This window comes from Hydra vulgaris, chromosome 01 (genome assembly GCF_038396675.1).
Source record: "Hydra vulgaris chromosome 01, alternate assembly HydraT2T_AEP".
NCBI classification, from domain to species: Eukaryota; Metazoa; Cnidaria; class Hydrozoa; order Anthoathecata; family Hydridae; genus Hydra; species Hydra vulgaris.
Window position 1 is genome coordinate 73,993,059 of NC_088920.1, and position 18,371 is coordinate 74,011,429.

General features: G+C 27.6%; 1 protein-coding gene across 1 annotated transcript in view; it reads left to right on the plus strand.

Moving 5' to 3' along the window:
* The first annotated feature begins 268 nt into the window (after positions 1-268).
* The window catches only part of LOC136075598 (uncharacterized), a 76,360-nt gene continuing 58,257 nt past the window's right edge, over positions 269-18,371 (plus strand). Inside the window, exons 1-2 of the mRNA XM_065789135.1 lie at positions 269-524; positions 14,797-16,146. Coding sequence (XP_065645207.1) covers positions 434-524; positions 14,797-16,146 — 1,441 coding nt within the window. The 5' untranslated portion in view covers positions 269-433. The remainder of the gene's footprint in view (positions 525-14,796; positions 16,147-18,371) is intronic.

The following is an 18,371-nucleotide window of genomic DNA, read 5'->3' on the forward strand; positions in this document are numbered from 1 at the left end:
AATGCTTAATTATTAAGTTTTAGTAGTAAGGATGACCATAAAATAATTTTCGACTTTCCTGCGTATTTTATCACATAAAAATTAATAAATTAAGTATTTCAAATAAAATATGTTTTCCTTGGCCACACATTTTATCAGTTTATAGTTTATATCTGATTTATACATCTTCAAAGCAATGATATGACCTTTTTTATTAGGTTACGGTAAAAGACCATTACAAAAAAAAAATCAAAATTACTATGTTGTTGTTGTTTTTAAAGTAACGCATGCGCATAATAAATGACCGCAAGTGCTTAAAATTAAACCACCGTGGTTTGCGAAACAAAACTTTTCATCCAATCAAAATAGGGAGCCATTATTTACAGGCCAGTATTTACAAGGCTTATTTAAAAGTGATGATAAAGCACGTTCATTGTTAACTAAATGGTTTCAAATGAATTGCAATCCAACTCTTAATGAGTTAAAAACAGCTCTAAATGAAATGAAAAGAATGGATCTAATAAGGATAGTAGACGAGATCACAAGTAATTATTGTTTAACAATTTTTAATATAATGAAAAACTGGTTTTTCTATTAAAATTCATTAATTTTTTCCTAATTACCATTTTTATTTATTTATGTATCTTTTCTTTTTCTTTATATAAGCACCATCTTTGACAAAAGATAAAAATAAAGTTAAATTTACTTTGTGAATATTTTCTTATCAAAATGATTCAAAATGTCAGTTAGGAAAAATCAAAAACTTTTATTCGTTTAAATAAATTTTACTCAAGAATGGAATGATAAAAAAAACAAAACAAAAAAAAACTACCCTGTGTCCTAATTTACTAAAGCTGATCTAAGTAGCTGATTAAGTAAAGAAATTTAACTCTTACCCTTAAATTTGCTTTAATTTGGTTTATTTTGTTTTTATCTGACACTAATTTATGTTTAAATTTTATGTTTTTTAAAGTTTTGTGAGTAAAAATACACCAACCTAGAATAAAAGAACTTTGTACTGACAATGATTAAATATTTTATTAAAAATAAAATCACTGCCAAATTTTTACATGTTCACATTTTTCTGTATTTCTCTTCCCAAATCAAATCAAATCAATATATTTTCACTTTAATAATAACTGCATATATATACAATCGTGCGGGACATTTAGAAACAGTTATAAACTGATGACATGTAAAGACCTATGATGGTATAAATATAGTATAATAATAATGATAATAATAATAATAATTAATAAAAAATAAATGAAAATAAATAGCAATAATAATAGTAAAAATAGTAATAATAATATTAAATACAGTAATATAATAAGTACTATCTATATATTTTACTATATATAGGTATATATTTTACTTTATATTTATCTTTATATATTATACTGATTATCATAAGGGTAATGCAAAAAAAAAAAAAAAAAAAAAAATATAAAAATCAAAGCAATATCAATCAATACCAAATCTAATGGGTGTCAATAGTCAAGAATGCTACTTTTTTCTTTTGTTGGTTGCTCCAACTTTACTTCATGTAACAAGATGTCTGACAGATAATTGTTAACATGATTACTTGTTTGCTTCCAAATTCAGGCCGCACATAAAGCAAATATGAGTCAACTTGAAACTTTGCTGAACTAATATTGGATATTTATCTTTTTTTTAACTGATGTGGACATTTGATTTGATTTACACATTTACATAACTGATATGTATAAACATATTTTTGTAACTCTTTATTTTTTCCTTTGTTAAAGGTGTTTGTGTTTGATGAATTACATGAAACTAAACAACCTGGTTTTTTGGATGCTGTTTCAGTTATCAAAGTTTCTATTGGAATGAACTTGATTATGTGTAATTCAGTTTGTCTGGCTATCAATGCTATTAGTTATTGCATGAAGTTTTGAAAGACATATAAGTAGTTTTGCAAATTTATAATTACATATGTTTTGGCTAATTTTTTTATGAGTTAGTTAACAAAGGATGCAAAATAAAGCAATATATTTTATGCGCTACATAATTTTTAATATATCAAAAATATTGTTATCATCTAAAATAAGCATATTAAGTTTGTGTGCATTATTTTTTATTTAATCACAAAAAGAAAATGTATTTTTGGTTTTAGATTTTGACAAATCTATATTATTATTTATATAAATGTATTGACACAAATGTATAGATAATTATAAATTTATGTCTTTCTTATATTTGTGTCATTCCATATAAGATGAGCCATTTTTTGAAAGTTTACCATCTTAGATTTTCTTTAAATTTACATCCCTCATAGGTTTTATGGAAAAAAAGATTTTCCTAAAATTTCAACTCATTATCTTAAAACATTCTAAAGTTTTGGCATGTTGAAAAATTATTGTACTAGCCTATTTCAAGCAATTTATTGTCTTTTTCAAGAAAGTCTCATTTTCAAATCCATATGCGGTCTGAAGTCTGGCCTTCTTCATTATTAGTTGAATTAATTGTTGTAAAACATGCATCACCTGGTATACTTTTTATGTCTAGCTTCCCATTATTGCGCCTTTGAAATATATTTTATCTGGAGCAGACCTTCAAATGATGCTCTTACTATTTTAAATGATGTACAAAATCATATTGTAAACATAGTTAGCTGTTTTTGCAGCCAACCTCCAATCATTGTCACATCCTCGTAATGCTGCTTCTCTTTCTTTTTTCTATAAATGCTCAAAAAAGCTTCTCTAAAAAGCTAACAACTCTTATGCCATCTACTAAAGTTCATTTTTGTGTAAATTTTTGTTCAACTAATTTTTGTCCTTTTACTTTGACTGTTCTGAAGTGCTCTAAAAATTCTTATTTGTCTAGTTTTTTTCTTATTGATGTTTACCATATTCTTCATTTCAGTAATTTCTGCATTTAGTTTGGAATGCTTTCCAATATGTGAATATAAGATCATTTATGGTCTGCTTGAACTGATCACCATCTAGGAGCAACCTTATGTCAAATGGAATTTTGAGTTTTTTAGAGTTTCACAATGAAAGTAACTTTTTTTTTTTTTTTAATACTTTTTATTCAGCAGGTTCACATAAATAGAAACCATTAAAAGCAAATTAAAAAACTGCATCTTTTCCTATTTTTTTTTTTACCTTTTTTTAAAAAATTAAAAACTTTTATTAAATGAGGGGACCTAAACATGGTATGTTGTAGTATTTTTTGAATGCTATAATAATAAAATTTAAAAGCAAATTTTAATTAATAATTGGATTCAAATTTTTTTTTTTTAATTTATTTCCTTTAACCAAGTGGATGCAGTAGGGGTTTTTTATAAGTAATTCTCCCCCTTGGCTCTGATTGTTGTGTTTTTTTACAAACTGTTTTTTTTTTTTAATTCATATTAATGTAAAAATAGTTGCAATTTTCTTCATATCAAAATTCTGTGTAAAATAATTTAAAATGTAATATATTTTCTTCACCGACACTAATAAAATTCGTATTGTATTTTTACAATCTAAATATATTTTTGTAAAATCTTATTACAATTTATTAGATTGTATTCAGCAGCTATAGTTCTTAATTTTTCACTGTGATGACATTTTTGTCAGACAAAACAAATCTGTTCTGTGTCTTTTTTTAAGTTTTTATGAACTACTACAGATGTTTGCACTGATGTAATACCAAGCATGACCTTTGTAATATTAATTCTATGTTTGTTTTTCTCACACTATTTGTGAATATATTTGCTCAGTATATATACATTTGCAAATACCCCCGAGGGTATAATAAACATTATAAACGTTATATACAATGTAATAAGTGACGCACCCGCAACGTTCCTTCTGTCGCAACACAACAATAGTTTATATATAAATACAGTTATTTACACTAATTGCAACACCCCTTGATCTCTAGATCACAAAGTCCGCATACTTATTCGGAAACTTCCGCACTCGCGTCGATTTTCGGAGATTCAGGTTATCCGCGATGGGTTCTTCCGATTCTCTGATAGTCAAGTCAGCTGCAATGGGAACAGGACGGACGTCCGACATGTGTCTCAGCAATCCATTAATTTCTACCGAAACTCCTTGTCCTTCATCTGAGACTCTTCCTCTGTTCCATTTGCTCGTACATTTTGAGTCAGGTGGTTTTACAAATACTTCTTGTCCTTGAGTATAGTTGTGGAGAACTTCCACGTTAGTTTTGGCAGAAGTTGTGTGTGGTTTCCAATTACAGGAAAATATAGCTTTGTAGGGAAGTGATGTTTCCTCGCCATTTTTTCTGGGAGCTATGTTATACCAATATACCATTTTTAACGGGTCTTTGCCACTTCTGGCTGCCATACGCTTGATTGTGCGATGATGACGTTCAACAATTCCATTTCCAGATGGCCTGTAAGCTCAACGATACTGGATGGACACTCCCCATTCTGCGCATAATTCACTAACGAGTTTTGAGCGAAAAGTCTTGCTGTTGTCAAGTAGAACTTGCGATGGAGGTCCTCTTTCTCAGAATATATCTTCTAAATGGAAGCACACTGTTCCTTTCTTATTCTGTAGCCTTCTCCAAATTGCAAACTTGCTCCTTTTTCCACAGTCAATAATAGACAAATAAATCTCTGATTTGTAGTGGGTTATGTCAATAGCCAATCGATGCCAGATCTTTCCAACTTCAAGATTTCCTTCTTCCCATCTATATAGCGCAGGATCCACCGATAAACATCTTTCGCAACTTTTCACAGCTGATTCAACATCTTTTCTGCAAACTTTCTCCTTTGGATATGTCTGTTTCATCAAATAAAGTGTTCGATTGATTCCAAAGTGATGAAGATTATGAAACGACTTTACATCAGGCGGTACAATGTTTGCTGTCATTGCAGAATGGTTTGAATGCAGCCAGTTCTGTGGTACCCTCGTAAGAGCATCGGTTTTGTTTTTTGCTGGCTTTACCAGGAAAAGTTTTAATTTTATATTGCTCTCCTTCACAAGGTCTTCAATCAATGACAACCGGCGACGGACAAGTGGTTCTCCAAGACCGTGTACTCGAACTGGTTTGTCACCGATAATTAAGGAGCTCAACCAACCGAAAACAGTAGCCGAATCACACTTTATGGTAATACATTCGAATCCCCATTTTGTTGCTAGATTAATACCTTTTATCACGGCTTCTAACTCTGCAAGATTAATGTGAGCCGTATCATCTTGTTTCCTCAGCCACGAACAGTCTTCTATAATTTCCCCAGCCACTTCCAAAACTATGCCAACAGCTAAACTGCTTGCATCGCACCACGCTGTTGCTTCAGAAACGTTTTTGACGTTTCATGACCCATGAACGACCCATGAACCCATCTTCCTTTGTAAGTCTTTCATTTAAACTGCTTACTAATTTAACAACATGTTCGTTCACCAAGGAGTCCCATCCACAACTACTCAAAACCCTTTTTAGATAGCTGCACGAAGGGCGCAGCCAATTTGCTATTGGAAAATGTCCGGTCAGCTGTCCGCACCAAGAAAAGATTTGCCGACGTGTCATTTTTCCTTCAGGAACTTTGGGTATGTTATCACGTTTCCAACGGACTTGGTTGCATCGTTTGTACACTCGCAATCCAAGCACACGACCACCGACAAGTTTTTCTGGCAACTTAGAATCCAAGCCATATTTTTTTAAGAGTTCTTGAACTCTGCAACTTGACACTATGTTATTATTGACAATGATATCATCAATAAATGAATCCGTCCCAGACTCGACAAATTTATCTAAGGATAATACCTTTTATAAGATTTTAGTCATTATCCTGGGCGCCACATTTAAACCAAAACCCAATCTTGTTAGACAGTAACGCTGCCCTTCATATTCCACAACTTGATATTTCCATAATGCTTCGTCGACACGAATTTGCAGGTACGCTTTCTTTAAATCAATTATCTCAAGATTTTCTCCCAATTTTCTCCAGTTGCGAAGTTTAGTACTGCAAACATCGAACAATGTCTGCCACCAGGCATTCCAAATCGATGGTGGTATCATTTATAGAAAGATTAACAACAATCTGGTGTTTTATTTCAATTGAGTTTCCATTCATCATAACAACCTTTTCTGTTGCGTGTTTGACATTTTTTGCGTTTACAATTTCCCGACTTAAAATGGATTTGGGGCATCCAGTATCCGACAATGCTTTTATTTTTCTTCCATTGACATATACGCAGAGAGTTGGCGGTTTTAAATTTTGTGGAAAGCCGCTCGCACAAAAACGGGTGGCTTCCCTTCCATGTTTTTTGAGTTCGTACACTTTTTATAGCAGTGCAGGGCCAGGTGATTGTCCATTCCACACACAAAGCATCTCTTCTTGTCAATTTCTTCGCTTCATTTTCGACTGATATGTCCATATTCTCCGCAACGGTAGCAAGTTATGGTCTTTTTACCGCGTCCTTGAGGAACCTGCCTTGGACGAATGGCAACAGGGTTCACACAACTAACAAAACACAATTCTTTACGATGTAAGATTACCAAACTTCTTGATTTTTCAGCGATCTGGTACATCGACATTGTTGATATTGAGCATGCAGTTTGCAGCTGTTTTCTTGCTTCGTCAGGTAACCCGAGAATGAATGCGCACCTTATCCACTCTTCGCTTACGTGAGATAATATTAGCTTGCTCAGCCTCGTTAATTCTGCGAGATATACGTCAATGGACTCGTTCTCTTTAAGGCGGCGATTTACGAATTCTTCGTATGCTGTTAGTGGAGAAGCAGAGAAGGCAGTAGTCAGTGCATTTTTCACTTCATTGTAGTCTTCTTTTATTTCATCACTAAGACCTTGATAAACGGCAAACGCTCCGCCAGAGAGAAATAAAGGGAGCACCACATGCAACTCATCAACTTTTTGAAGTTTTGCAACCAGTTCCAATTTCTGTATCCATTCTGAAAATTCACCTGAACCATCGTATTGCGACACCAAATCTGCAAACTTTATCACGATACTCATTGCCGAAATAGCTTGTAATATTAGTTCTATGTTTGTTTTTTTCACACTATTTGTGAATATATTTGCTCAATATATATACATTTGCAAATACCCCCGAGGGTATAATAAACATTATAAACGTTATATACAATGCAGGCCTTCCCAGGAGAGGCGTGCGGTCGCATGCCTTGAGTGAACATGGATATTTTTTTTTTTTTGGATAACTCTGCCACGCTTTTTTAGCAAATATTAAAAACGCATTTTTAAAAAGGTGCTGAAAAAATCAAATTAAATTCGTTGTATTATTTTGTAATTTTATTAATAATTTATTCTTTTCATTAATAAGGAAATAATAACATAAAAATAATATATATATATTTTTTTTGAATTTTTTTTTTCTTATAACAAAATTTTTTTTTTTTTATTTTACATATTTTTTTTTCTAATTTTAAATTTTTTCGCATAAGTATGTCTTTTTACAAAAAATAACTTCTAAGTTCTATAAGAATTATTATCTACAAGGTTCTTGATAAGGATATGAACAATTAGCTCATTCGGTTAAGACATTACACAGCGCCGCGGAGACCCGGGTTCGCATCCCGCGTCGGCAGAGCATATTTTTCAAAATAAATTAAAAAAGTTTTCGGTCACATTTTCTGTTTATTTTTTCGACTTGTCTCAAATATCGTTGCTGAAAAAATCAACACCTAAAAATATATTATAAATAATTATAATATAAATAAATAAAAAATAAATATAAACAAATAAATTTTTTTTTAATGTTTACTAGACATAAAAAAAAAAAATTGTAATAAGAAAAAAAAAAAATTTTTAAATAAGTATAAATATATATATATATATATATATATATATATATATATATATATATATATATATATATATATATATATATATATATATATATTTCATTTTTATGTTCATATTTTTATATTAATAATAGGAATAAATTATGAATAAAATTAATAAAATAATACGACAATTTAGTTAGGTTTTTTCAGCGCCTTTTTAAAAATGCGTCATTAATATATGCTAAAAAACCGTGGCCAAACTCTCAAAAAATATATATATATGCATGGTCACTCAAAGCGACCGACCGCACGCCTCTCCTGGGAAGGCCTGCAATGTAATAAGTGACGCACTCACAACGTTCCTTCTGTCGCAACACAACAATAGTTTATATATAAATACAGTTATTTACACTAATTACAATTACAACTTAATTACTTTCCATCATGACCTTATATTTTAGAAAAAAGTTTATTGGTTTTGCATTGCTTATCAAAATAAGATAAAGAAAAAATTTAAATTGCTCAAGTTAAAACAAAAAAAAAAGGTATTATCAGATAATTCAAGTTTGATGTTGAAATAAGAGGCCAAGGTAACCTTCAATTGATTGAGTTGAAAGAGTATTTTTAAATTTCGATGGTTCTCTACAATTTCAAATAAGCCTAGTATGATCACTTTGCTACCACGTGTACTTTTGATTCCTTGGTTGTAAATCTAATGCTAGATGGTCAAGTAAACTCATCATTATCTTTGAATATCTCTGTCCTCCATCGATATCAAAATTTCAAGATTCAAAAAAATTATATTTTTTATAATGAACAAATTTGTTATTAACGAAGTTGAGTCAGTACTATTAAACAATATCTTTTTTAGAAAAAGTCTTTTCTTGTTCTTGAATAGATTTTTTATCATATTGCATATTCTATTCGAATAGCGTGACCTGTTTGTAACTTCGGCATAGATATTCTCCTGTATTCCAGATCTTCTAACATCGTTAATCATCCAGTTCATGTTTGTTTCATCTCTTTTATGCCTTATATGTAATAAGTATACTTTAACCAGAAGAGCAATATCTCCTTTCTCAGTTTTGTATTTTTTATCAGCAAAAAAAATATAATAAAAACAAACATATTAAACATTCTTCTCCTATTCTTGTTTTTCCTTGTTATTATTATTATTTTTTTCTTTTTCCCTAAAAATACATATTTTTATGCCTTAACTGTAACAGCATAAACAGATCAATACCCTATTTTCTGAATGGAATCTTGCTTTTTGCAGACAAAAAAAATTTTTTTTTTCACGATGAAAACTTTAATATTTTTGTTATTATATTATTTTATTTTAATATGAGTATTCTAACAAATTTTTTACTTTAAACAAAGTATCAGACAATTGACCCAATTTATTAAGACTAATTTCTCTAAATTTTATTTTACTTTTGCCATTAGTCAATAAAATACAGCCAAATAAAGTTCAGGACCCCCTCAATTTTTGAACGTTTTAAATTTTCAGAAAAAAGATCAAAACGAAAGAAAAGATTTGGTTTTTTATTCGTTTTTAACAGTTTCATGTAAACCTGCTGAAAAGTGTGGTTGAAAAAAGTAAAATCTAAAGTAAAATTAACCTTAACTGAAAACATCAAATAAAAGAGCAGTGTAGGGTCATTCAAAATATAACACTTTGTAAAATATATAAACTGGGACCCATAACTTGTTCAATTTAAATAAGTAATACTGGATTATAATATACTAGCAGTAGTCTATGCAACCCAGAATACAGATTAGTGATAAATAAATAACAATTCAACTTGATATATTATCTGAAAAATATAAAATACAAATTCATTAATATATAGGGCAGGCTTGGACAGGAAGGCGTGCGATTTGGAGTGCGAATATGACCACGCAAATATTTGTTGTTTTTAAATCATTTTGAAAAATTGACCGCGGCTGTTAAGACTTTGCTTACTTTTACATTAAATTGTTTTCATTTTAATAATGCGCCAAAAAACTTTTATCTTAACTTAAGAAACTTTTATCTTAAATAAATAAACTTAAACAAAATTTATTTTGAAAAAAGAAAAGAAATTTTCGTAGAAGAAAATAATGAAAAATAAAAAAAACTTAACTGAAACTAAAATAAAAAAAAACGAAAAAATACTTGACTAAAATAAATAACAAACTAAAACGCTAAATTAAGTTTATAATTACGTTTGGAACTTTTAAACTTTTATCGTTGCTAATGTTTTTATAATATTATACGAAACTCTTTTAAAAAAAGTAACAACTCACTTCTAATGATTGTTTAATAAATACGCGCATTTAACAAAAAAAGATTCTTAACAATTCTTCGTAGTAAAAACAAAAGAAAAAATAACTAAATTGTATTTTTTGTGAGAAATACGTCATCGAAAAACGTTTAGATTTTCTATGAACGACGTTTATAGAATAAATTATAGAATTAGTTTATAAGCGTTTATAATCATAAAATATGCATAACTTTATAAATTAAAAAAATAAATATATTATATAGGTTTATTAATATATATGTATATATATTAAATATAAAATAATAAGTTAAATATAAAATAATCATGTAAGTTTTTTTTTAAGTTTCCTCATAGCTTAGATACTTTTTTTTTTGGCGCATTTTTAAAATGTAAACAAAGCATTTTAACGGCCGCGGTCAAGCTTTCAAAATGATTTAAAAATAAAAACTGTTTGTGTGGTCATACTATCGCGTGAAATCGCACGCCTTCCTGTCCAACCCTGATAGGGCTGCTATTGTCCCAGTTTTTAGGTTAAAGAACACTACAAAAGTTTTAATTAGTTAAGCATTGTGCTCTCCTCTATAAAATTTGGGACAATGGCATCCCTATCTGTTTAAATTAACTTTTTGGTTTTGCTTGCTTTTATTTGTCTTGGAACATAGTAAAGACGACATAACTTAATTTATTAGGTTCTTTTTAATAACAGCGAGCACCAGAGAAGAAAAGCCAAGAACAACTTACCAATACTTAAAAAGAAGAAGAAGTAAAAAGGAAAATGATCATATTAAACTACAAAAGCATTATTTTACATATTTATTATTGTGTTTTAGAAAAATTAAGTTTATTAATAAAGTAAATCATCATTTTGCATATTTATTATTGTGTTCATAAATTAGGGACCCGTAAAGTATATATCATTATCAATTATTGTACCAAAAAATACATTTATTGTATTTTATTCAATACAATTATTGTACCAAAAAATACAGCGTAGTAAAAACAGAGTGTTCCAATAAATTTCTCCTTTACTAATAAACTTTTGTTAAATAGAGAGGAGACAGATTGTGTTTCAAAGACACTGTGTTTTAATAAAAAAGTTACAATAAATTATTATAATCATAACTTTTGCAACTAATTTTTTTTGTTTTTGTCATTAAATGCAGCAACTCATAAGCTATTGCTTTTAATGACAAAAAAATATAAGTAAGTGCAAATTAGCTATAACCTAATTAACTAATAAAAAAAGGTTTTTAAATATTACGACTAAACAAAATAATTTTTAATTCAATAGTTTAGATCCAATTTCTTCATAACTATTATATAATGATTAATCCTGTAAGATTCATATCACATAAATTTACTAAATTAAAGCTTATTTTTCAATAGTAAGCAAACTAATAAACCAATGACAGTTAAAAAAAAAAAAAAGAATCATTTAAGTTTAGGGTAATTATAATAAGTTATATGAAAGTTGAATGAACTTTGATTTGTAAACAAGTGTAAAGAATAATAATAGAACTAAAATACATATAACAAATCTAATAATAGTCTAATTAATAATAGACATAAAAAGTAATAATAAAATTGTTGTTATAATAGTCCTAAGCTTATCAGTCGTGGTATCGTAGAATATCTGAAAGTAATTAGAAACAAAAAGTTGAGTATAATAAAATGTAGATAAACATAAGGTTGAATTTTAAATAAAATATAAATATTAGCACTCATCTGATGAGTCCAAGAAATTATAATTGCTAACTTTTAAAAAAAAAAAGAAAAAGAAAAAAAAAAAATTATGTAGCTTTACAAATTCTATTTGTATTTTAAGTCTAAGTTCCAAAGTGTCTTAAGTAAAAAATAATTTACAGAAATTAAGACCATCCTAAATGGTGCCAAGTAATACCGCAACTTAGTAACATCTCTTGACTGGCAAGAATAACAATATTGCTTTACGCGCTGCTAAGTAACACCGCTTTTAAGGAACAAGAAAACAGAATATAAACATTTATTACCTTGAACATAATATATTTTATAAACTATAAACATTTACTTTATTACACATGAAAACATAAACTATCAATTAATAACATTTGAAAATAAATTTGTGCACTTTTTTTTTACCACACAATACTATATTGTGTTTCAGGCAAAATTAATAAAAAGATTTGGTTTACCAGATCTTTATATCACTATTACTTTTTATTTTTTTCAATTATATGATAATTACTGTCAACTTGTCTAACTATGATGTTCTAGTATAGGTATAAATTTATTTCTTCTTGACAAGCAGCAATTTTTTTCATTTTGATGACAATTTTAGCTCGCCTAGTTCCAATCATTTTACTAAAGTAGCAATTTATTTTAAGTTGATCGTATTTCTTCTAAAAACTTATTTAAGCCTTATATCACTGAAATCTATGTAAATTTATGTATATAAACTTACATGTCCACAATTAACAGTCTTATTTTATAAAACTTTTTGTCTTAAATACATAAATAAATCTCCAACTTAAAATAAAACCTAATAGTGAGCTTACTCAAATCAGAATCAATTTGTCTAAAAATGTTTACTTGTATTAATTCTTCTAAATACAAAAAATAACAATAAAGTAAGTTACTAAAAAGCTCTTTCCAATTGCTATAAAAAATAAATCAAAACCTGCTTAAATATTTTTAAAATGATTAAAGACAAAACTGAACCGAAAAGAAGTTGCACAGTACTAATAAAAAAATAACTACTTTACCAGTCATTTTAGCACTAACTTCAAAAAAACAAAACAGACTATAAAAATTAGAAAAATAAAAACAACCAACTACAAACAAACATTTAAATTTTTATGGTAAAATTAAATATTGAATAACGTCAATTCTTCTTGAATTCTAAAAATTTATCAGCTCTAATTTGCTTGCAGACCGCATGGAATATGATAATGATGTTACCACACCTTAATGATAAAAAATATTAAAATGCTTTATATGAAACATATTCAATGATTTAATCTAGATTTAAAAATATTAAAAAGAAGCTTACTGCTCTCAAATCTACAAATATTAAGAACTTACTGAGTTCTATCTGTCCGTTTAAAAATAAAAATCGAGATTGGAGCAATAGAACAAAACGAATATAAGCTTTAATAAAAACATTTCTTATTCTTTGATATTATTATTTTTAAGTTATCTATCAAATCTTTTACATAATTAAAAAACAATAAAATTGCAATTGCAACAATGATTTGTGTAACGTATATGGAATTTCTACTTAAAAATAATCTAAATGATGAAATTTGCTTAAGTCGCCCTTGTCTGTCTTAAAAATTTTGTTCTTATCATACCTTCTACAAACAATAGTCTTAATCTATAAATAATAAATTGAATCTAACTTACTAAAATACCCTTCAGCTCCTTCTAACTGATCTGAAAAATAAACCAGTACTTGCTTAAAATGTTCCAAAAAGACTAAAGACAAAACTGAAACACTTTACTAAAGAAGAAATGTACTAAAAAAATACTTTACCAGTCTTTTGAGATCTAAGTTCTTTTCAAAAAAGAAACAGGCTATAAAAATTAAAAAAATTAAAAACAACCAACAACAAACAAAGGATTATTTAAGTTTTTATTGTAAAATTAAACAATGAACAACACCAGTTCTTCTTAAAACTAGAAATTTATTAGATCTAGTTTGCTAGAAGGTCTTGTTTGAAAGACCCTGTGGAATATAGATTTATGTTAATTTTTTGTTAACTAATTTAATCTTTCCTTATCATTCATATTGTTATTTTTCAGTTCTGAAAAAAACAGAATAACTTTAAAATTCTCATTATTTAAAAGTTTGTAACTATACTTCAACTTCTTCCCATTCAGCTTCTTTCCTTCAGCTATTAAACATCATGAACTTTGTATAAAAAAAAGTATATATTCTAAATGAGTTTAGTTAAATCTTTAAAGTCATTCACAATAATCTCCAGATTTCAAGCTGCAGAGGAGTTGCAGTGAAAAGTATCTATTTTTAAAGCAACAGAAGCAATAATGATTTTACTTGACCTTTTTAAACGTTGTTAGGGAAAGTCAATATAGAGCCTCACCATGATAACATGGATTTAAAAAGTTGGCTTCACCATTGCTGAAGCCAACTTTTAATTTTAAATAATTTTTAATCAATTTTAACTAAATAATTTATTGGAGCTAACAACTTTATTCTTATGTAAGAATTTTGTCACAACTTTAATTAGAGATATAAAATATTTTATGTAACTTTAATTTTTATAACTATCAATAAATATCAAATTCATAAAAATTAATTTTAGTACTTGAGAAATTTTAGTACTTTAACTTTACTTTATTCTTTAATATTACTATAAGAAGTTTGTTTGAAGTAAAAACTTTTTCAGACAAAAAAACAAATAGAAAATAGGTTAAATATAATTACTTTAACCCTGAGCAACTTCATTTATAAATCAATAACAATAAGATTAACAAGAATTTTTTAGATCCATTAGATTTATAAGAAAGTTAAAGGAATTTATAGGAATCTTTATGTCAAGTACATATTTATAACTATTTTGTAAGTATTTATTTATATAACTATTTAATAATTACACAAGTAAATAATTCTAGCTATTTTATGTCTAAATAAAATTTTAGTAATAGTGATCATCATCGTCATTGTCATGAACATGAACATAAGCAAAATTTTGATGATGGCTTAACTAAAAGTTTTTTGTTTATTTAGATTTGTCAACGGTGTGTGCTGAACTAAAAAAGTATTATCTTTTGATGATGGCTTAACTAAAAGTTTTTTGTTTATTTAGATTTGTCAACGGTGTGTGCTGAACTAAAAAAGTATTATCTTAAACATTATGGGGAAGTTAGTGAACTTCAACCACCAAATAAAGCATCTTCAAATGTTGATCTAATGCATGAGTTTGTTGATCTATGTATTGTTGATGCAGTAAAAACTCAAATGGATGCAGCTTTTAGTGTTGAACGAAAAAGATTTCTTGAAAAGCAAATGAGTTATACACCGATTCCATATAGTAAAGTATTTATGAACGAAAAATCAGTAACATTAATATCTGGAATAGCTGGCATTGGAAAAACATGGTTGCTTAGAAAATGCTTGCTCGATTGGTCAAATATGTTAATTTGGAAAGATGTTGAACTTGTTTTTTATTTGGAATGCAGGAGGCTTAATCAATATCCATATATTTCTAATATGAATGAATTACTAAATGTTTTCTACAAAGATATTGTTAATGACTTTAACATTAGTAGTCATACTGCACTGTTTATAATTGATGGATTAGATGAGTTTAAATATTTCAATGAGTTATTAAATCCAAGCTTGACTTGTAACTATCCAATTGTAAATGCTTTAAAAGAAATTCGAAAATACAAACATGTAATTGCTGGTAGAATTTATGCAATAGATCAATACCAAAGTATATATACAGAATATATTGATAAGTTAACTATTCAAATTATGGGGTTTAATGAAAATGGAATAAATTATTATATAGAAAATCATGTTATGAATGAAAAAAAAGAAGTTGTAAAAGAAGTTTTAAAGGAGTCTCCTATTGCAAAAGCCATGGCATCTGTTCCGTTTTATTTATCTTTTATGTGTAAAGTTATAAGTGATTCAAAAAAAATAGATTCAAATTCTTTCTTAACAATGACAGATTTGTATGCAAGTATTTTTTCATACTTTATGCAAAAACGCATCATTAAAAGCAATAAATTGGTATACAAGATAATGGAAGGCAGTTCCAATAAAATATTTGTTTTAAATATTTGTAAATTTGCATATAAAATGTTTGTTAACAATAAAATAGTTTTTTCCAAAGAAGAAATTCAAGATTTTATAAGTGACCTTGATAAAAATGATGACAATCTTTTTGGATTTATAGAAAAGGTTGAAAGTGATCTGGGTTGTTATTATCAGTATACACATTTGTCAATAATGGAATTTTGTGCATCTGTATATGCATATAATTATTTAAGTAGTGATGAGATTATGGCCAACGATAGGCTGAAGAGTTGTTTATCAATGATTTGTGGATTAGCCAATAAAAACCAAAATAGTTTTTTAATGCTTCTTGCTAACCTGAATCCTTCAAAAAATCCCAATAAAGAATCTGTTCTTTTGTATTCTATTTTGGGTAAGTTCAAATATTTTGTGACATTATTGTGAGTCTATTGTGAATTATTGAGAGTTTAGATAATCATATAAAAAATAAAAAACTTTTTCCTTTTTTCATGTGTGTATATAAGTATATATATATATATATATATATATATATATATATATATATATATATATAAATATATATATATATATATATATATAATATATACTTTTTAAAGTAGTAGTTTCCTGAATTTAATAAAAAAAGAAGGATTTTTAATTCTTTCAAAATTGAATTATATTTTACTTGGTGTTGTATGTAAAATGTTTGCTAACTTATTTTCTATGAAAAATATTCCTCTCATGCATTTTAAAGTTTGCTTTGCTTAATTGCTATTTTTATTATGCAAGTTCGTTCTAACTCAAACACTTAATGATACGCTGAACAAAAAACAAAAACGTTTTTTATAACCACCGCAAAATAAAATGGAGAGAAGAACCTCTATCGGATTGTGTAAAGCTGAACTGAGAAATTCTGTGATGAGCACAAATATTTATTATTGAAAGCAGATGTTTTTTAATGGAAAAAACTATGCAAACTTGAGTGCCTAAAGGTAGACTCTCAACCGGAAGTACAATGGCAAAACAACAAATGCTTTTGTTAATATCTCATTCAATAATTTGTTTTGGAAAGTTTAATGATTTTCTCTATGATATTTTGTTAATATCTCATTCAATAATTTGTTTTGGAAAGTTTAATGATTTTCTCTATGATATTTTGTTAATATCTCATTCAATAATTTGTTTTGGAAAGTTTAATTACCTTTCAACTTATTTTCTAATGTAACTCTATGATATGAACACAACTTGTCTTGGCACTTGGGGATCCCTTTAGAATTAAAATTTTATTTTTGGATTTTTCCTTTATTTATTTTATTTTATTCCTTTCTGTTGAGTAAAAAAAAAAGAACTTTTTTTTTTTCAAATATAACCAGTTAAAAAAAAGACTTGTTGATGATGATACATTTAAAAAAATATTATGAAAAAAATGTTTGATTCTTATCCAAATAAATAAAGTTTAGCTTGAATTAACATAACTGTCAATATTTTAATATAGAACTTTAGTAATTCATAAAATACCCATTATTAATAATGTTTTTCAAAATTAATAATTGACAGTGACATTATTTTTATAGTATTATAAACTTTATAGCTACAAATAGACCAGGAAAAGTGAAAACAATGTTTTTATTTTTTTACTAAAACTTAATAAGGTGCAGAATATGTAATAACCAATGTCCTTATTTCAAAAAAAGTTTTAATAAATCCTTTTTCTTCATAAATTTTTGCCACTGATAATGCCATGCTATACTTAATTCTCCGCATAGTGGCCTTGTTTGTCAAGTTTCATGTTATATCCGAATGTATTTAATACTAGAGAACATATTATTTAAGAAACAACATACCTGAAGGTAAAAGAACAAAATTACAGTTTAAAACACGTTGCATGTTCGCTTTTATTATGGCTTTTCTCTGTTGTCTGCTAGTGATGTTGGTACTGATTAGAAACCTCTGTTTATAGTTTTACAAAGCAAATGATTAATGGGATTTAAATTAGATAAATTGCCTACCATAAATAAGTACAATGTTTTTGGTATTGTAAGGATAAGTTAAAGGTTGACATACAATGACATTTTGTATCATTGTTACAACCCTCGCCACTCTTTACCTCCGAAACACCAAACTTGACAAAGAAGACTGCTATGGCGAAACAAATTACAAGCCCAGTACTACCAAAGTTGTAGTTAAATTTTTATTTATATTTATCAGCACTCAGTATTAGGAAAAATGAGGGCGGCAATAATTTGCTGACCTCAATCATTTAAAGGTCGGCATCAGGTTGGCAAAAAAAATTCCATACAAAGGTCTAACCATAAAACATAGAGACGAGGTTGGCAATTTTATGCCGAACTCAAACACTTTAAGGTTGGCAGTTAGGTTGTTATTGCCCAATGCCGACCATAATTCCGAGGGTTGTATTTATTATATATTTGTATGTAAAATATGTATAAGGATATAAATTTGATAACAAAACATCATGTTACATATTACTTTTATAAAATTTAAAATTCTAGTAATGGTGAAACAATTTGAAGCTGCAAAAATTTGTAAAGAAATGATTTGTAACAAAAAAAAAGAAAAAAATAGTTTGCATAAATTAAAGATTTATTTGGATTAGCTTCACATCTAAACTTAATT